Source organism: Prionailurus viverrinus, chromosome D3 (assembly GCF_022837055.1).
Source record: "Prionailurus viverrinus isolate Anna chromosome D3, UM_Priviv_1.0, whole genome shotgun sequence".
NCBI lineage: Eukaryota > Metazoa > Chordata > Mammalia > Carnivora > Felidae > Prionailurus > Prionailurus viverrinus.
In genome coordinates, this window is record NC_062572.1 from 27,650,475 (window position 1) to 27,671,986 (window position 21,512).

The following is a 21,512-nucleotide window of genomic DNA, read 5'->3' on the forward strand; positions in this document are numbered from 1 at the left end:
AAACACGAGCACATTCCGGGGAAACCAGATGGCTACACGAGTCCATCGTACTTTCCTTCTTTCCTGAACTGGCAAGACACAGAACGTGCTTCCAGCTCAAGGACAGGAAACAGCCAGCCTACCCTCCACCTGTGGGCCCCCAGGCGGGCAGATGTGCCACGCCACCTCCTTGGATTTTTGGTTTAAACTGACGTGCACCCTGGGGTCTCTCAGCTCGTCTCCGTGGGAGCAGGGATGGAGAGTAAGGGGTCTGTACTTCCAGGAGGGACTCCAAGGTCACCCTGAGAGTAAGCAGCGGGGGGGGGGGGGGTGGCAGGGGGAGTGCTGGGGTAGCCTAGACTAAGTGGGGAGGAGACAGTGCTCCAACACTCCAGATAACCACAGAAATGCAGTCCTCTTCCTCTTTATAAAATCGGCTCCTGTGTGGAGCGTTCTCAAAACCAGGATTCGTTAAAAGGAGTCACTTCCTGACGTCTTAGCAGCTTGATAAAAAAAAAACAAAAAAACAACGCAGTTTTGAATCAGGGGCGGGGGAGAGGGGTTGAGGTGGGAGGACAGCACACCAGAGTAGAAATCTTTGTACAGATGCTTTTTATTGAGATTTTAGGTAAGCAGTTTATCAACATGGAAAACCAGCCTAGCTGCTCCAAAGTAACCGTGAAAGCCGGTGATCATTAAATGGACTGCACGTGCCTTGCACAGGGCGGGTGGCCGCAGGCGTGGAACAGCATCTCATGTGGGAGAGGACTTGAAACGTGCACTAGTTAGGTGTCTACTGGGGGCGGGCTATAGACTTCCATTGGCACGATCAACGGGAAGAGAGATCACACGGGAATTACATGGTGATTTTATAGGTTACGGTATCTAGATTTACAATAAGGCTGTAGAGCAACGCACAACAGGAAGCGAATTTCTTTCTTTCGGGATGTGACACTTTGCCAAGAATACAGTAAATACGTTACCGTGTTGGTGGCTGCCCAGCGAGGAAGACAGGCAGAGAGAAATGTCAGCATGTGAGGAGGGACCCCTTCTCCCAGGGACCGGTCATTCCAGCTCATGTCAACCGGTCTGTCCGCTCGAAAATAAGACCCCTTGCAAATACAACCTCTCGAAAAGTTTTAATCCTAGATGAGGGCGTTCGCCTTTATGATCCCGTTTTCCAAACCATTTGGAAGCAGTGAGGGGGCAGGGGAAAGTCACGTTCAAATGTGCAACTCCTCGGAAGTGGTGTTTTCAAACACAGCTGGCCATTCGTAACGAGTGCCGAGGGCGGAACTTTCCTTCGGTGCTTGGTAAGTCAGGTGCAACAGTCGCATCTCGGGGCGACGGCGAGACGGGTGGCGGGGATTCGGCACAATCGGACCAGGAAATGATGACCTGGGCTGAAGGATGATGGAACAGAAGGGACGTCTCCCTGCCCCGCTCGCTAGGACGAGGCCGTGGCTTTAGAACTGACATCAAAAGGGAATCCCGCCAAACCGTGTTACTGAGACTCGTTTATGATGCAGCCAGTCTAGAAGAAAGCGTGTGGGGTACCTGTCAACGAGCAGGACGGCTTCTGAAGAGGTAGATGAAAGCAGTATTTCATGGCAAGTTTGCTGTCAGATGTTGTCGAGAAAGCGCAGGCGCTACTCAGCCCCGAGCAGCCGATAAGCTTTTGTTGAAAACAGTCCATGGCAGTGGGGACGGCTGTTGGCCCCATGTGGCTGCGCGCGTTATTTCCGCTTTAGCTTATGAGAAACAGAAAGGACTGCCTTTTCTTTAAATAACAAACTATACAAATAAAAAGGAGCAGAAATAAGGAATGCTTCGATGGAAAACAAACGTAAGGATTCAATAAATAATATAAAATGCTTTTGTGCTAAAATAGAACTCTGTTTTTATATATATATATATATATATTTGTATATGCAGTTAAGCAATCTTTATGTTACCCAGAAAAAGCCAAATCTATCATAATCATTTAAAACATAGAAAAATACAATTTAACAACAGAACTTAAAAAATGGCCAGTGTTTAGCTTACAAACCACATATAATATATACAGCATGGAATGTTAATCAACTGAGAAACAAGAAAGAAATTAAATTTCAAGTCCTTTGTAATTACAAGTGCACGGTTAGAAATATTTCTCCATTCCCTACCCTTACATGAAAGACATTTTATAGTAGGACAAAATAAAATATGGAAGCAGAGTTAACAGTATTCAGAGATGATTTTGAGATGGTGGTATAAGAGAGTTTCCTCTAAGAATGCTGAGTTATTGAAACCTTAAAAGGCAGTTTTTATTCCTGTAGGTTTTTGATGAAATGCATATACTGTTAATCCATTTTCTGGTGTGTGTGTGTATGTGTGTGTGTGTGTGTTTAAATAAAGGTAATTTAACATTTGGGGTGCCGCATTTATTGGTCAGTGCTCCCCAGCCACGTCAGTGAGTGTCTGGGCATTGGGCACTTCCAGGGTTGGGGGGGCATCCCTGTCCCTCAGCTGTAAAACAGCAGGTCTATTAGTTTTTGAGAGTGAAAGAAATCTAAAGTCCATTACGACCTGAGGAAATCGTATTATTTTAGAGTTCAACTTTCATTAATTCGACAGGAAAAAACTTATTTGAATGTAGCCTGGGTAAAAAGAAAAAATTCATATTCGTATGAATTCAAGTAATTAATTCAAATCTCTCGGGGCAACTTTTCGCGGGAGGGAAAATCAGGTTAGATCTTTCGGAAAAAACGTTTTCAAATTCAAACTATTAAAAGCTCACTCTACGGATCGTTATTAAGTAATCTCTAACCCAACGTGGGGCTCGAACTTGCAACCCCGAGATCAAGAGTCGCGTGCTCTGCCGACGGAGCCAGCCAGGCACCCAGTATCCAAGCTCCTCGAGGAGTGAGCATGGCTTAAACAGCAAGTCCGGTGCTGTTATTCTGGGAGGCTTCCTGTGGCTTCAATGGATGTGCGACAATGTCTGCAGCTGGCCACATGGCCCTGGGGACAGCCACCCAGACCCTGCGTATGGCCCTCTGGGGAGCAGCAAGGCATGGCCAAATAGGGTGTTAGCTCTGGGTGCTGTGCAGAGTCCTGATGGAAAGCCAATGGCCTATTTATAAGTTCAGAGGCTCCATAACTGAAAATAAAGTGGCCGTGTCTCACCATAATTACTATTCAACTCCTGTTTCAAGGAGGGAAAGAATCAGCCAGCTTTAACTCGGGCGTTTGCATGGTGCTTGGTGTAAAGGTTGTGAGTTTTGACCTGCAAGGTAACGTCTTCCTTCCTTTGCCCCATTCCTACCACTGCCCTTGTCTGGGGGGCCGGCGCCCAATCCACTCACCCCTCCAGCCCACAGCCCCCCCAGCCACCACCTGCCAGACTCCAGTGAAGCCCCACCTCCTCTCGGGGCACAAACGTGTCAGTCCTTAGGGGTGGAGAGGAGGTCATTCATCAGGCGTCTCTGGATGACCCAGAAACACTTCCCTGAACACGACTGAGAAAAAAACCCACGTGTGATGAAGTCTTACAAGATAAGTCTTATCTTAAGTTAGCCAGCGCATTTGAAAGTATGTTTTCTAGATTTACATCGAGTGAAAGAGGTCCAACTTTGAGAACCTGGTTTTCTTCCTGACATGAAGTTGATTCCGTCGAAAAGGCAAATGCTGTGATTGAACTGGTGCAACTACAAATGTCAAATGAAATTTTTTAAATCATCAGAGAAAAACCACTCTTCCATCTTTTCTCGTGTAGTTAAAGCTGTCAATTGGTAAAGGCTATTTTTTAATGGCCAGTGAGGGCCTTAAAACGATGGTTTCTGATATCCGTGTGGCGCACTTCAAATCACAAATCGAGCTCAGTCTTGCTTCAAACAGATGGTTGCGTGTTGTCGCTGTGGTCTTTCTGGAGCTGGAAGGCTGCTGTCCTCCACGGCTGGCCCTTCTTCCCCACGGATCCTGAAATCGTAATGTCAGTGAACTGGCCAATCATTTCCATTAGCACGGAACCAGCGAATTGCTGTAAGTTTTGCTGAAAACTCCTACTTCCACATGAGACAGGAGGAAAAACCACCACCCCCCAAGGCCATGAAGGAGCGACTGCACCAGTGAGAGTATTTTGGCTTAAAAAAATAACCTTGGACTCACTCAAGTTTTTCATGGATTCCATACATGTTGTATAGCAGCTAGAGGTAAGATCATCTTTGTTTTTAGACTTTGCCCTTTTCATTCCCTTGATTTATGAAATCAAGACATTGTAACTTTATAAAAATATTACCAACTTTATCTTCCTTGGATAATGAGAAAATGTGTGAATTTTGTCCTTTTGACTGGTCCAAACGTAGGAAGGGTCAAACGTCTAGGAATGATGTGACACTCTTAAGACCTTCGGAAATAGCCAAGTATGCCAAGACTTCTAAACCAGCAGCTTGGGGTGCCTGGGTGGCTCAGTCGGTTGGGCATCTGACTTCGGCTCAGGTCACGATCTCACGGTTCATGAGTTCGAGCCCTGCGTGGGGCTCTGTGCTGACAGCTGGGAGCCTGGAGCCTGCTTCCGATTCTCTGTCTCCTTCTCTCTCTGCCCCTCCCCTGCTTGTGCCGTCTCTTTCGTGCGCAAAAATAAACAAACATTAAAAAAAAATAATAATGAAATAAACCAGCGGCTTTCTTTGGCCACGCAAGGCCATGCAGGCACAAGGTGCTGGCACAGAAGGGTCCCGGAGGTGTCTTCTGTCTGGCAGCAGAGAAACTGGCCCCGTCAGGACGCCTGTGGGGGCAAGTGCAGGTAGGAGACAGGCCAGACAAGACCCCAGCACTGGGAATTAAGGTTGAGGCAAAAGGGCTCTCAGGCGATTTCCCAATTCACGTTTTCCTTCTAAAAGGCAGATGAACCTTCTGTTCTACTCTGGAGCGAAAAAGGTATCTTTCAAACAGCCGCACACTGGCGTGGCTGACGCACCCGGGTCTGAAAGGGGAGACGCTAAGCCCAGCCTCTCGAGGAGTCTGTGCCCGAGGGCCTTGACTGTCGAGCGGGGACTCGGGGCGCAGCAAACTGTACGTGCTGAGCGCATGGGAGCCTGCAACGGGGCTGGTGACAGCAGGGACAGCTGTCATTAACCACAGTCGGGAAGGCGCTCACCCTTTGCGAGGAACAACTGCTTTTCTGTTGCTAGCGGTTTTTTGGGTGTTTTTGTTTTTGTTTCGAAAACAGAATGTGAACGTCAGTCTTCCCTTTTAAACCAGGGGAAGGCATGTAACTAGGGCACCCCTCCTCCTCTACTGGCAAGAGCCGAGTAGAACGGATACGCTCATGTAGACCCCAACTGGTAGCTGAGATGGGTAAGGAACCTCCAGATTTCTTTTCCAAAGCAACTCCTATGAAATGAAACACGTTCTGTAATTATCTTCCAAACTCTCCAAACAGAATTGCATTAAAAAGTACTGCCTTTCCCAATGAGCACAGGACCCAGAGATTTGGACCCACTGAAAATATCGAGGGCAGGATGCAGACAGCTGTGATCGGTTGTTGGTATTGTTAGTAAACTTAGAAACATACAACGAGACTGTACTAAGAAGACAGATATGTGGACTTTAAAAAAATTATTGTTATTATTTTTAGTCTGATGACAGAGAGGACTGCACTGGGAAAATCACCGCTTCTTACAGCCCAGCATTTATTTGGGGCGTGAAAAGGGCGCAGGGCGCGTGGCGGGAGAGCAAGCCGGGGGTGGGGGGAGATGACAAGATGCCTCCGGGATCAGGGAGAGGGCCTTTCCTCTCCCCTGCTGTGTCAGGCGTGGGGCGACCCACCCGGGGTGGCAAAGTACTACTCACTAACGACAGGCCAAGGTCGACAGGAAAGTCAACAGATGCGGTTAGCCCATCTGGACACATTCATTCTTCAGCATCCTTTAGTCAATGAAATTCACTGTAAGTTATGCTACAACGTGAAATGGAGCGATTCTTTCCTCCCTGTACACACCCGTTATGGATGCGGGTCCTGAGGGCAGGCAGAAGGAACTGGAACGAGCGGGTCCCGGAACCGCTTACCGTCGGAACCCTAGACAGACTCGCCCCCCAGCAGCCGTGTGCACCCAGACATGTGAAAGTGCTATGTGTTTATTTGAAGATGTCTGAGAAACCGCTGTTGCCCCAGAAGCCAAAACCCCATGGCCTCGCCTTCACAGCCCGCCAGGCCTTCCCACGATCCGCTGTGGAACACCCTCAGTGACGAGCGACGGCCACGTCCTCTGAGGGCACACTCCCTCTGTTCCCTGTCGGAGGCAGGCTGGTACCCGTGGTTCCGCACACACGGTGGGGGCCCAAGTGCAGCCTTCTCGGCAAGTATCTTCGCCTTTCAGCCCCGGGCAACGAGAGGTGGGTGTGCCCACGTCCTGCCCTACGGCCGCGTGGACCAGGCACCGGGGTAACTGGCATGTGGAACGAGGCAGCGCCCGGGCCATCCGTGCCCGATGCGGCAGAGGGCTGCGCTCCGTCCTGGCAAGCGCAAGATGTGTCTGACGGTCAGACGTACAGATCGAAGGGATGGGCAGGAATCATTCCAAGTTCTAAGTTCATAGATACCCAAACCGGGACGCGATGAAGGAAAAGAACTTTCACTTGTGTCTTCAGTAGTTTCAAGCGTGGACAGATGTGATGCAGAGGGAGGCACTCGGGGGGAGGGGGGTGTGTAGGGGGGGGTTGGCCGGCCCCATGCCGACAGCGGTCAGCGCTCTTACTGGGAGCACTTCAGCGTCCTGGGTCCTCCCGGCCATGGAGGGGCCCTAGGGACACGGGGACCGAACCTCCGACCCCCGGCCTTCTCCAAAAGGCTCCATCTCAAGGGCTGAAAACCCTCGGCACGGGCTTCCTTGCGGCCCTGTCTCCCCAGGACCCTCCTGCCCTGGGTGTCAGAGGCCATTGCTGTTCCTGTGACAGAGGGGAGGCTTGGACAGCTCAACCACGCTGGAGCGGGACTTGTTGAGGAACTTGGGGGCGCGTCTCAACAGCCGCTGGGCCTCCATAAATGTCTCGGTCAGCTCCTTCTTCCACTGCACAAACTCGGGGTCGCTCTGCACGGAGACACAAAGGGAGAAGTTGCCACGGGCTGGCCCGTCCTGCCGACAGCCGGGGTGCCTCTGGCAACGACAGTGACGTGCTGCTCTCCGGCCCGCGGCGGCCTGCATCACTGCGGGCCACACAGGCGGCCTCCTCCGGGGCCTTCCGCGGGAAGCAGGGCCAGGCCGGCGAAGCCCCTAGGGCGCCCCTCCTGATCCCCACTCCGAAGCACCGCCGGTGATCTGCTCAGACGTGACCTCCGATTTCTGATTTCTAAACTCAAGTCTGTAAAATAATACCTGAGGGGGAGCTCTGACAGATTAACCAGCACCTTCACGCGGGCCCTGTGGCGGTGAAGTTACTCAACACACAGGCTGGGCATCTACTGCCGGTTTCTCTCTCTAAATATGCTCTCGCGCGCACACCACCCCCCACACCCACCCACGCACACCCCACCGCCCTCCACACCCGAGACACCCTCCCACGCCTACACACATACCGTATACCCCCACCCCCCACCTGCACCTACGCGTGCACACACACACACACACACCAGCACCTCAGAGGAATTAAATGTGGGCCACGGTAGAACTCTGGAGCGAGAAAGACGGCATTCCCCCTTAGAGGAGTCACTTTGGTATCTTGCGTTTGATTAAACATCCAAGCCTCAGCCTCAAACATGCTGAAAGATGCTGGAGACCAGGGGTGCCTGGGTGGCTCAGTCAGCTGAGTGTCTGACTTGAGCTCTGGTCAGGAACTCATGGTTTGTGAGTTCGAGCCCCACACGGGGCTCTGCACTGACAAGGCTGAGCCTGCTTGGGATTCTCTCTCTCTCTCTCTCTCTCTCTCTCTCTCTCTTTTTCTCTCCCTCTCTTTCTCCTTCTCTCTCTGCCTCTCCCCTGCTCATCCTCTCTCTTTCAAAATAAATAAATAAACTTAAAAAAAAAAAGAACTGGGAGACTCGATGACAAATAGACCCCTAGTAAACAGTGGACAGTTTCCAGATAGGGCAATCCAATTACTCCACGGTCTTCCCCTCCTGCTATTTTCTGACTTTCATATCTTTGACGGTAACTGCTAATTTGCTGAGCTCCTGGTACCCCAGGGCTTTCCTGCTAAGTAAGTGATAAAGCATGGATTTAAGCAGAGGTTTCATACCCAGGCAGCCATCTTCGCTGGACATATGTATAGCTGCCCAAACTTGCACCTAAGGGACATGTTTTTAAAAAAAAAAAAAAAAACCCAAAAAACTCACCTCACATTGCAAGACAAATTGCTTCCCTCCTTTTATCCTCAACAAAATGCATTTCTTGTCTTTAATCTGAGTTTCTTCCACAGACAGAATCTGTTCCATCGTCAGTAAATTTTGCTAGCCATAAAAAAAAAAAAGACAAATTACTTCACACTATTTCCCAACGTCTTCCATTCAATTGATAAATAATACGGAAAACTACCAGCTCAGAAGAAAAAGTAAAAAAAAAAAAAAAAAAAAAATCAGTCTTTTTCTTTCTCTGAGGATATTCTAGAAGCGAGGGGGAATGGCTACAAAGAAACACGCACAAAATTTAAACTACGGCATCTCAGAGGAAACGGCAAAGAAAGGAACGTCTCGATAACTCTCACACAGAATTGATTTCTGAGCGGCCGTGACTCACACGTACCCTCGCTGTGTCGCACGCCCATCTGAATTCTACCGACCAGGCTGTCAGCAGACAATGAAGCACCGTGTGACTTACGTGAGCAAATGGGGAGAGGCTGTTTTTGACACGGCAGCCCAGGGAAGGTCTAGCAACGTTGGCTTGTAAGCTAATGATTTTTTACAAATATCAAAATGATGTAATAAATCCAGGTGACATCCTTAAAAGATGGTCACGCCGGGTGTATAAGAGGATGGCCTAAGGTGACTGCTATTGTGTCATGAGTACCTGACCGTTTTATGTTTTTTTGGATAAATACTCCAGGAATCCTAAATGAAAAGCACCATCGTGGAGGCTCACGTTTCATATTACCTGATTTATACCTACGAACCTATCCATCCATACACACCTAGACAGCTCTCAAACAGCACGCTACACATTGACTCTCTTGAAAGCAAGCTAACTTACTGAATCCCATGTGTTTAAAAAAAGGAAGATTTTTTTTCTTAAAGTTTTCAAATATCCTGAAAAGTGAGACGATTTCCTTTCAGTGTGCGCCACAGAGACTGCCCGGTAGACAGCAGAATTCAGTTGACCCTGGGACAACACAGGTTTGAACCGTGTGGGTCCACTTCCGCGCGGATATGGTTTCTTTTTTTTTTTTCCCCCCCCAGGAAACACAGGACAGTTCTGTAAATGCATTTTCTCTCATGATTTTCTTAATAACGTTTTGTTTCTTCTCGCTGTCTCTATTTTAAGAATACAGCATATAAGACACATAACAGGCAAATTTTGTGTTAATCAGCTGTTTACGTTATCGGTAAGCCTTCTGGTCAACAGCAGGCTATTAGTAGTTAGGTCTTTGGGGGGAGTGAAAAGTTATACGTGGGTTGTTGACTGTATGATGGGCCAACAGCCCTGACCCCAACCCCCCATCGTTTAAGGGTTAACTGTAAATACGTCATATGCCCAGGGCCACTCATTATCTGGAAAGATTATGTAGTACTAATATACATGAATTATAGCTTTGGTGCTGAATTTATAGATTTGTGAAATACATATACTATATGTAACACATATCTATAGTATAATATTATATAACATAATATATATTATGTAATACCAGCACCTGAGTTATAATTCAGGACCCCCAGAGACTTAGTACTTCATGGCCCAGATGTATTAGCTTTGGAAGACAGCCCCCTGGCACTGGTAATGGTGAGAAGGTCTTGTGCATTTGAACGGGATGTGATGTTCGACAGCAATCACTCATAATTCAGCAGCCACTTTACCCACAGGGATTTAAAAAAGTCCAACAAACAAGATTAGAGGTCACTCTTTTCTGTACTTCTCACCACTGGACAACTGATGGGCAGTGTTCGGACACATACAACACATCGACTATACATGGGACCCCTGTCCTGCTTCCTTGGCCCCAGAAGTTGAGCCACTCCCTCCCCGAGAGCAGAAGTGTCCCTTACGCCTGGGCTGCCAGCTCCGGACAAGCCCTCCGCTCCTCACACAGTAGGCGCTTAATAAATGCTGCCTGCCTTGCTTAAAGGGACAGTGGGAATCAGAAATTTCTTTCTACCTTGTTCACAAACATGAGCCCTCGAAACGACCCGAGGGTATCTTCCTGCTTACGGAATGGAAGTCACTTAGAATTTTCCAACAAAATGGACACCGGAGGAAGCGTGGCTGGGCGACCTCACCTCTGCGCCCAGCATCCTGGCTGGCTGCATTTGGGCCTGACGAGGGGAGGCCCCGTGAAGGGGAGACTGGGTACAGGCAGACCCACAACTGTTGGGCTGTGTCATGGGCGCTGGAACTTCTTCTCTGAGCTCTGGATTTAAGTGCCTCCGTCTGACTCCAAGGTCCGAGATTCTTTCTTCCCCCCTCTTTTTTGACCTACCTGACTGCTCTCTAGCCCTTCTTCAAACCTGGCTGTTTTGACCTCTCACATTCTATTTTCAGATGTTACAAAATCCTCCCTTGACTCGAGGGTTAAAAGCTAAAGTCTGAACACCAAAATCTCACGTGGGCAGGTTAAAACAATTACGCGGAGCTTCGCGGCGTATTCCCTGCGACATGAGAGCCATATGGCACTCGGGACGCTGGAAGCACGTGCTGGTGACGGCACTTCAGACTCACCCGGGACTCTCCCTCTCCTCTCCATTCAAGTCTGTTTGGAAAGAGGTAAAAATAGCGACGCTGCCACTGAGTCAGGAACGGGTTCCCCAGTTTTAGCATGTAGCCATGCATGATGCAGTCTTTTCCCAGAGCGTAATCTGAGGAATATAAAATAGCCACAAATTAAATGGGCTCCGAAACAGATCGTCCGTGTTATTCTCAGAAACAACAACAACAGAAGAATCACACACTCTTTGGAAAAGTCAAGTTTCTATGAGTGGAAACATGTCCCGTAAACCATTATCTCGGGATCGCAAGGACGGGTCTCTTTGGCTCTCTGCTGACGTCATAAGTGGCTGTTCCTCAATATTCGGATTCGTCTGTGATGTTCCCTGACTGCTCAGAGAGGACAGAGGTTTGTTCCCAAACTATTCTTTCGTTACGCGTGACAGCAAGAATGGGAGAGTACAGAGGAGTTCGATTCGAGCGCTGCCCAAAGTACCTCTGCCTTTCCGTGGGCCTGGGGTTCTCCCTTCAATCCTGTGAATAATAATAAGGAACTTACCAAGCAGCCGAGGTAACATGAGGATCAAAACTGCTTACTCCTTAAGGTTGTATTTATGCCCCAAGTACATGGTTATGCAGACAGACCAACTCACACTCATGCTGAGTCCTGATCGCACTGTTAGAATGAAATACTGTCTTTCGCTCTTTGTTTAAAGGTTCATTTTAAGTGGCTGGCTTTGACTCTTTAAGGGCTTTCGTGACTGGGCTAAAGTTCACTCTCTCTTTTTCCTATTCCTTCCACAGCTACGAAGGGAACGCCTGTTCTGGGCACGCTGGGTGCCATAGGAGACAGAACTCCTGGCCTCAGGGAGCTATGGTCCTCACAGGAGACCCCGAGGATGAACAGGTAAGTAATACCCACATAGCGCCGCACGCAGGAGGGAAAAGAACCAAGGAGGGAGGGGACGAGGGGATCGGGTGGGCTCCCTGGAGTTGTCATTTTAATGGAAAATTGTTTGCACTGCGAAAGTATATTGATGGTGGAAGCCTCACGGGTCGACTTCAGAGACCTAAGCCTAGACTGTACTGCTCTGTACAGTGACTCTGGAGATCTTCAACCAAGATCCAGCGATGCCCACATCAATCACTTGTATATGAGGGTAAATTCGCTAATCTGCTAGATGCTCTGATTGCAGCTCTCGCTACAACGAGACACTTGGGCAAGGTCATTTAGGTCCACTTTGTCTGGGTCCACTCTGTCAAGATCCTAGTGACATCATGGCCCTCCCAGGAGCAAATTACCATGGATGTTACCTGCCGTGTAAAATTTGCTACAGCAGGGGCGCCTGGGTGGCTCAGTCGGTTAAGCGTCCGACTTCGGCTCAGGTCAGGATCTCACGGCTGGTGGGTTCGAGCCCCGCATCGGGCTCTGTGCTGACAGCTCGGAGCCTGGAACCTGTTTCGGATTCTGTATCTCCCTCTCTCTCTCTGCCCCTTCCCCACTCACACTCTGTCTCTCCGTCTCTTAAAATATATATAAACGTTAAAAAAAATTTTTTTTTTAATTTGCTACAGCAAAGAGTCCAGAGTGATGTCAATGGACGCACGTGCTAAGGAGCAGCTTAGAGATGAAGCCTGCCTCCCTGGAGGACGGAGGGGAGCACAGTTACGGGGCTCTACTGCTCCCGTGGCATGTACTCAGGTGGCTTTTACGTGAGGAGGGATTCATCCAGGCTCGGGCATGCTTTTCTGAGCAGGTGGTGGATGCTACTGGCAAACTCTCAACGGGACGAATGAGCCTGGATCAAGATGCCCCCCTTCAAGCAACTGAGAACAGAATGAAATTGCGTCCGGTCGTTCCTGTCATATAACGTCAGCCTCAGAGACAGTCTTTGTCCGGAGCTAAAGCGAAATGATGTCATCCCCATCAACCACAACAGATTCAGACATCCAAAATTCATAAAGTCCGCGGAAAAGCAAGAGCGCCCACGTTCGCTGAATTAAGAACGGCTGATTGGTTTGATACTTGGTGTCATGCATGCAACTCTGGATATCCCCCATCGGGCACTCAAATATTGTAAATAAAAAGGCGCTTTGGTGGGGCGCCGGGGTGGCTCAGTTAAGCGTCCGACTTCGGCTCAGGTCATGATCTCACAGTTCGTGGGTTCGAGCCCCGTGTCGGGCTCTGTGCCGACAGCTCAGAGCCTGGAGCCCGCTTCAGAGTCTGTGTCTCCCTCTCTCTCTCTGCCCCTCCCCTGTTCATGCTCTGTCTCTGTCTCAAAAATAAAAAATAAACAGTAAAAAAAAAAAAATTTTTTTAAAAAGGCGGTTTGGTAACTTTATTGCTGTTCGTAAAATAACTGTAATTATATCCACTGATAATCTCTTGACAAGTGATATGTGTGCCAAGTTCCCCACCCAAACCCACATACTTTGAGAAACGGAAACGTAGGCCCTTTGCTCAAAAATTATTAAGGACGCCAAGACGGTGGCCGCAGAGTGTTCAGCCCAGTGGGGTGCCCTCTGAGGTGGCCCAGGTCACACACCCATGAAGCCAGGCCTGCTCCTGACACCATACGAGTTTTCAAGGAAGACACTTGTCAGCTCGCCCTCAAGGCTCCAAGATCAGAGGACTCACTGACACAATGATGCTGACCGTCTTTATTTATGCGTTGACTAAAGGCTTTGAAATATTATACTGCACTTTTCCAAGCCACATAGAACTATTTATGGCACCCCCCCCCTCCCCCCCCCCCCCCGCCACCCCTGGAAAGTACTTTATGACCCAAATACTTTCTCAGCTTTACAAGAAATTTTAAGAAATTCATTGCATTGGAAATACTTTGAGACACGCTGGCTATTTTACCTTCTTCGTGTCCAAGCTGCTTATTTTTAGCTCTCTTCCTGGCCTCGATTTTATCTGTGTCTGCATTTACTGCTTCATAAACGGTTTCTGCTACTTCCAGCTGCCAGCGCTCGGAGATCACCAAGGGGAAGTTCTTGTAGAGATCTTGGTCGCAATCAAGAAGCTTATTATTTTAAGAAATCAAGACAGGTACGATTTAACATCCTTAGCAAGGCAACAGATTCAGAAGTATCCTATCTGTGCGTGGGAAGTCAACTGGCCACACGCCCCTGCTCATCCCGAGCGACATCATCCTCAGCTCTTGGCCACGAAGCACGAAAACCACACTGACCGGAGCTCCTAGTTTAGGCACGGACTACCTGTCGGGAGGCTTGGAGAGGCTACCTCAGGGAAACCCGGACGTCCAAACCAGTCACAGGGGACAAAACCGAGGCGCGGGAAGTTGCCTGAATGGCCCAAAGTCACTCAGCTGGTAAGTGCAGATGTGAGCCCGGTCTGCGGGACTCCAGAGCCTCGATTATGGTTTACAAAACGTAAAGTATGAGGATCCCTTTTTAACCCCAAAAATGTCTCTGGGCTGCCACATCATAGCCGTCTTATTTTTGGCACTCTTTCGCGGACGGTAGTACACGTGATGGTGACAAAACTCTATTGTGACGGCAGTAATCCTTTTAAAGGACCCTGTTGCCCCAAGCCTGGCCGTGAAGCGGTACTTAAGCCTCTGACTCGAACGTCCGTCCAGGCTGCAGACGCCGCCTGGTGGGGCACGCGTCTGGGCACTGGTTCCACCGCGGTCCCCCAGGGCAGCCACCCGCACCAGACCACAGAAGTGGCCTGGGCCCTCTCGGCTTCCCCTTCGCCCAAGCTCCCCTTCCCGGGAAGCTGGTCCTGACCGCCCCTCCTTCCCGACACAGCCGGTTCCAACCGGCTGCCACTCCTTGGTCCCAGTGCCCTTGGTCTCCGGTTTCCTCCTCTCCCCAGCAATCTTCCCATCATCCTCCAGCCACTTATCTGCCACTTCTGTCCCCGTGCCCCACTGGCTCCAGTTCTGCGTGTCCCTAGCTACAGCTCCTCACAGGTGCGTGCGCTTGCAGGGCTGAGGCCTGCTACGGGGGGCGGGGGGTGGGGGGAGCTGCTTGGTAGGAAAAGTGAGGGGGGAGCTTACACAACCAGGGTATAATGAGGCAGCTGAGCTGAGATGGGGAGGTCCTGGGGGAAGCTGGGGAGGTGGGGGCAGACATGAGCTGACATGTGGTGATATGCTCTGACTTAGCACCCTGAAAAGGATGATTTTCTCCCATGACTCACCATCTGTAATTATGCCTTGTCTACTGAGAGGCATAATGATATGAACAAAAGTTTGAAAAATGCAGAGGATTATGTAAAAAAAAAACCACCACAGTGATTATTCCACTTTTGATTGACAAATGCAAAACGGCTCAGGCTGTTTGCTCTTTTCATCCTGACGCGGGGAGATCTGAATACTTAAAAGGATTAAGATGGCTGGCTCTCCAGTGCCAGGCAAAGTGTGTTTGCTATCACACAGTTGTTTTTCTCTGCTTCACGTATGTGCGAGTTCTAGTTCAATTGCAAGTATCTCCAAATCTGTAAGAGACTGACCATCGTGCAGTTTATCGAACAAAACAATTAGCCAGGGGAGAACTTTCATAGTTTCTGATTTAGCTCCTTGAAGGCTACATCCTTCAAATGTGTGGACGTTCACTGGTAACATCCCAGAGCCAGCCGATACGAAGACAGCCACCCGTCTGACTGCCGACGAAAATCTATCTCCCCACCCTTCAAAGCACCTGCAGGCGAACGTCACAAGTGTACCTTGATGCCTTTGGTGTCGTCTTCATCAAATGAGCCAATGTCAAAGGCGTCGGCAGCGTTGACTTCTCCCCGGGGAGGAATCAAGGGTGGAGGGTACTGGAAGATCCAAACAGGAAGGTTTCAGTTATCAGATCACCTGACGGCCTGTTCGACCCACGTTATCGTGCTATAGCGAGAACGTGGTGCAGGATACCAATAGGCTGAATTCTGTGGACACTCCAGCCGAGCTCATTCCCATCACAACACATATGTCACAGAGGAGCTTTGCGTGGAACAGCCCTAAGAGAAGACCCCAGGTTTTAGAGAAACTGAAGGGGGGTGGGGGCGGGGGGAGATTCATGTCCAAGGTCTTAAAGCATCGCTGAATACAATGAAGTCTCAAGACTGCACATGCCGCCAGCTGAACTTTGGGAAAACATGATCTCTCAGACAACGCGGCACCACATTCCGCTCGCTGGGGGCCAGGAGCAGGGCTCCACACCCACAGACGTCCGGAGGCCAATGCCAGCTACGCCAGAGCTCACTCCTTCACTCACATCAGGCGGGCCTAACAGAGCGTCAGCCCTCCACGGTTGGACTGTTTGAGATCATGCAAAAACGAATCCGAAGCTGATAAACATTTAAAAAAAAAACAACACCTTAATTTGGGGGTGGTTTCCTGAACCAATGGGAATATAAAAATATCTCCAAATTAAGGGGAGGGAGTTATGCTGACATCCAGTCACAATGATCCTTAAAAGTTGAGTGGTGCTGGGCTAGAAAGCAGGCGTAAATTTGCGACCAACTTTTCTTGTCGTCCCTCGATAGGTGCTACGTGAAGACACAGTCACGGATCGAGACAGGAAGTCAAAAAGACGAGCGAAAGCTGAAAGCGTCTCAGTTATTTGGACATTTGAATTCATCAGATAACAACTGCAGTTCAGCATCTGTTAATTTATACTGCAGATATTTTCATAACGTTGAAACTAGGGAAACCAGGGGAGAAGCGGGCCCCGAGGGAGTCGGCTGGATGGCAGCGAGAATGACCTGGCGGCCATGGGAGGCTGGGGCGGGACCCTGGGGGATGGACCCAGGAAGTGGGGAGCATGGGGGTGGCGGTGCCCAGCGTGGGGTCCCAGACAGAATACCTTCTGTAAGTAGACATGCTGCCAGTCGATGCCTTTGAAAAAGCCGTGTTCCTTTACTTCCTGTGCCCTGTGGAAGAAACACATCAGTGGTGAGCGTGCCTTTGCAAACCTAAGGAATATTTTGCAAAAAACTGTCTCCTAGTGCGAGAACACGGGGGAATGACTATTTCAGTTCTTTAAGTAAGCAAGGAAAATAGGCTTCTTTCAAAGCAACACAGGAAACACGGGATGTTTAGAAATACTGGATGCGGAGGCCAGGCAGCTTATCCCATACGGTAATTGACTGAGGATGTGCATTTCAGTTTAAGAGAACCTAGGAGTTGTCACGGATGTACAAATACATGGGATTCTGTCATCATGAGAACCGATTCAAGTAAGAATTAACATTAGAGATCTTCACACTGAGGAGGTTTACAGCAAATGTCTATGAGGCATCTTAGATCAAACGGCAGGCATATGAGGCACCAGATACTAATTTAGAAGCAAACTAGACATCTAGGAACATAGTGCACGCCAAACCTCCTCATAAACTGAAGAAACAGGCTTGCCCAGAGATCACCGTTAAAGCTCAGTCTGTGCAGAAGAAAAGGGGCCGTATCCCATGAGGAAAGCCTATGTGGGGGAAACATACACATGGCCCCTGTGCCCCACCGGGGGCTCTCGCCCCAGCTCTGCCCGGAGTGCCCCTCAGCCCTGTCCCTTGGCAGAGTCCCCAGGGCTGTCTCTCGGTCCCCTTCCTCTGCTCTCACTCCTTGAGTGACCTCACCCTGCTGGGGCCTTTAAGTGCCCCGAACTTGCAGACAGCTCTCCAATCTGTGTCCTCAGCTCTGACCTTGTCCTGCACACCGGGAGGCCCACCCACCTGGTGCCTACTTGGCATGACCACTCAATGGGGCGAAAGGTCGGTAGAACCGACTTCCTCTCACAACTTGTTGTCTCAGGCCAATGAGCCGGATCACCCTCGATGCCCCACCTCCCCCCAACTCCATAGCCCAGCCCTCACCAAGTCCTGGGTGAGGTACTTCTTACTGCCTCTGATCCTCAAGACAATCGATTCCCAGTGGGGGCGGTGGTGTCTTTGATCATGGAGGGGATGCTAAATGCCCCAACTGCCACCATCCGGCCCCCGCCCCGCTCCCTGAATGGCTCTAACTGCCCCCTGCCCCAGCTGGCACTCGGGCCACGCAGCCTGCAACCCCAACTCTACCCTGCAGTCCCCAAATCACCTTTTCATTCAAACAATCTCCCCACGCCCCTGCCCGAGACTCTCCGGAGGCTTTCTTGTACTCACAGCAAAAGTTCGGGGATGCGGTGTGCAGGACCTGCCTGAGCCCCCCGCCTCTCTGACTGGCTCTTGACCTCCCTCTCCTGGCTCCCCAGCCTCCTTGCTTTTGTGCATCGGGGAAGCTTGATTCCATGGGACTCTCAGTGGCGGACATAATGAATGATAACGGAGCTCCATGACCAGCCTTATTGTGCACAATAAGGCAATTTGTCCAAAGTTCCGGTGGGGATCCTTCCTCCCCGCCCTCCTCCCAAGGCTGAGGTCTCAGCGACAGCACTGACTTATTGATCTCACTCATGCTCTTCTCACAGTCTGGGATCATCCTATTTATTCGATCGTTTCCACAGTGTCTTTCACCCCCACCCAATATAAGCCCCAGGAAGGCTGGGTTGTGTCTACCTTGTGCACGGCCTGAGCCCCAGCGCTTAGGACAGTGGCTGGCACACAGGGGAGCATTCAGGAAGTGTTCACTGAATGAATGACATCCAAGTCAAAGGGCGTCCCTTTGCATTTTGCTTTGTTCCTTCCCAATAATCGCTAAAATGATGGAAGAGGAACACGGAGACATACATGCACCACAAAGCGCATCGGGGAACCATCAGCAGACAGGACGGGTGTGGACGTAGGAGCCGGGACTGTTGGCAAGAAATGGCAAAGCTATCGCCTGGGAGGCAGAGGTACTGAGCTCCAGGCTCAACACGGTGTGTATGGAGGGGGGTGTGGAGGGGGTGGGGAAGGGGGGATGGTGAGCCACAGGCTGGAGACACAGGCTGAACTCTGTATATGGAACACTTAGCACACGCGTGCATGCACACACACACACACACACACACACACCCCATACTTTCTTTCTCCGTATCTAATCCCAAAACACCTATAGCTAGGTGTTTATTCTATTACAGTGGGGGAAACCGCTGAAAGGTTCTATTTGAAAGAAATTAAGCCTGCTAAAGATTTTAAAGAGCAATCAGAAGAGGGATTGGAAATTTAAGCCATCAGAAAATAGAACAGAATCAAAGCAAAGATACAGGTAATACACAGGGTCAGCGGCATTGATGACCCTTCTAGAAACTCCCACAGTCACCTAGAAGGAATTCTGTGAGCTAACCAAGGAAATGGAAGAGCGTGAATGTCAAATAAATAAAGTAACAGTATTCCCCAAGCAGAAGAACACCAGCCTGCACAGTCCACGGGAGTCTCGGTGCTGGACGTGATGAGTGATAATGGAGTTCCATGACCAGCTTTATTTCACACAATAAAGCAGTATCTCCAAAGATCTGGGGGGAAATTAGTATCGATCTAGAATTCTACAGCCGGCCAAAATACCAGTCAAGTTGGAGGACAGCAGGAAGGCATTCTGGATGTGTAGGAACATGGAGCGTTTACCTCTCGCACCCCCTCTCTGAAGGAGTTCCTTGAGAACACTCTCTAGCTAATCGGGGGGAGGGTTGGGATGGGGACCCCCCAGAAGGCATGGGATCAAGCAAATAGCAGATTCAAACCAGGAGGGCAACAAGAGAGAAGGTCAGAACAGAGGGTGCTGAGTTGCAGAAACCGAGCAGTCGGCTGTCACCAAAGCTAGTGAGTTTGAGCCCTTCCCGAAAAAAATTCAGTCGGAAATGGAAGCCCACACATATATATGGAGATCTCATATAGAGCACAAACGAAAGTGAGGGCCACTCCAGGCTAGGCTTGGGCAAACTGGATCAGCCTGACCGGGTGAAAATAAAAGTGAATGGAGACAGAAAGCAGTCAGTGGGACAGAAGAAGACAGTGCAAGACAGGGATGCCAAGACCCTCATTTTCTAAAGTAGGGACTCAAGACCCTGTTTGTAGTTGGTGGAACAAGGCACAAGTGGGTAAGCATAGCATTTAAAACCACACGGGTTGGGGCGCCTGGGTGGCTCGGTCGGTTAAACGTCCGACTTCGGCTCAGGTCATGATCTCACGGTCCGTGAGTTTGAGCCCCGCATCGGGCTCTGTGCTGACAGCTCAGAGCCTGGAGCCCGTTTCAGATTCTGTGTCTCCCTCTCTCTCTGCCCCTCCCCTGTTCATGCTCTGTCTCTCTCTGTCTCAAAAATAAATAAACGTTAAAAAAAAATTAAAAAAAAAAACTGCACGGGTTAAACAAACATAGAGTTTCAATTCTTCTGGGGGGTGGTGGACAGGGAAGGCTATAGAGATAGTACTGACAGAGCTAAATCTTCATCTGTATCAGCAGGCATGGATAATCTCTCAAATTAATAAAGATGGAAGTGTGCAGGGGCACCTGGGTGGCTCAGCTGGTCAAGCTGATCTGACTCTAGATCTTGGCTCAGGTCACGATCTTCCGGTTATCGGGCTCTGCGCTGATAGCATGGAGCCTGCTCGGGATGCTCTCTCTCTCCCTCTCTCTGTCCCTTCCCCACTCATGTGCGCACTCTCTCAGAATAAATAAACTTGAAAAAAAAAAAGTACACACATGAGCACGTTACGCAGCTACCTACACGATATACGTGTAATATACAGTATAAAATGTATACACACATACAAGCTACTCTAAAATACACGTATGCATACGTATGGGACATACACTCATACCACACATGGTTAAAAGTTGTTTCTTTTTTGTTCCAAACTTTTTTTAAGTTGAAGTACAGCCAGCCGACACACGGTGTTACATTAGTTTAGGTGCACACGGAATGATACAAGTCTACTCGCTATGCTGCAGCTACCACCTGTCACCAGACTGTCACTATTACCGTCCCATCGACTGTATTCTGTGCTGTGCCTTCCACCCCCGTGACTTACTCATGTACCTCTCACTACCCTTGTTGCTCATTCTAGAAGCTGCTTCCTATGAAATGGGAAGAAGAGCCAGCCCGGGGGGTGGGGAGAGACTGGATTGTTGGAAGTCGGCATTTCCTTCTCTGTCAGCTTTCCAGGTATTACTGTCCTTTTCACCCAGTGGAGGGACAGCAGCTGGAAAGCGAGTTCAAGACAGCAGCCGGCCAGCTACGCGTGAGCAAAAACGGGTGGCGGCCAGATCGGGGTCCTGAGCTGCCGTCGTTGCAAACGTAATTAGGAAAACGTCACCAGATGAACTGCGAGACATCAGGATTCATTTCCACCACCCGCGTGATCGACTTTTAAGGTTCAAAAGTTAGTGACTCCTTCAATTCATTAATTATAAAACACTAAAGACAGCATGTGTATTTCTCCTGTGGTTTTTTCCCCCCCGCTTACATTGAAATGGGACGCTTTTAGGGGCTAGGAATGATCTGTGACATACTGAAAATCGCCGTTAGGTATTCTGTGTGATGATACTGACACTGAAGAGTGAAAAAAAGGGCCTACCCGCCTCCACGGCAGCCAAGCCGCTTACTAGCGTCTCTCTGGAGCAGGCCTTCTAGGAGGGCCCGAAGTTCAGGGGAGAAGGCCTCCGGGAGCTCGACGTTCTGGGGGAGAGAAAAGAACACGATTTGGAAGACGCTCTCCTGGAACCAGGGCCCCGACACCCAACCAGACCTAAAGGCCATTTCTTGGATGAAGAGTGTTAAAAGCTGAAGAGTCACCACGAATTAATATCTACTCCAAAGAAATGGGAAACT

General features: G+C 49.6%; 1 protein-coding gene across 2 annotated transcripts in view; it reads right to left on the reverse strand.

The window, feature by feature from the left end:
- Positions 1-576: 576 nt before the first annotated feature.
- Positions 577-21,512, reverse strand: part of GRK3 (G protein-coupled receptor kinase 3) — a 131,712-nt gene continuing 110,776 nt past the window's right edge. For both annotated transcript variants that reach the window (XM_047826891.1, XM_047826890.1), the window contains 7 exons: positions 21,259-21,359; positions 16,638-16,704; positions 15,511-15,606; positions 13,678-13,840; positions 10,827-10,963; positions 8,294-8,407; positions 577-7,052 (listed from right to left, as the gene is read on the reverse strand). In XM_047826891.1, the coding sequence (XP_047682847.1) occupies positions 6,891-7,052; positions 8,294-8,407; positions 10,827-10,963; positions 13,678-13,840; positions 15,511-15,606; positions 16,638-16,704; positions 21,259-21,359 (840 nt within the window). In that variant the 3' untranslated portion in view covers positions 577-6,890. The remainder of the gene's footprint in view (positions 7,053-8,293; positions 8,408-10,826; positions 10,964-13,677; positions 13,841-15,510; positions 15,607-16,637; positions 16,705-21,258; positions 21,360-21,512) is intronic.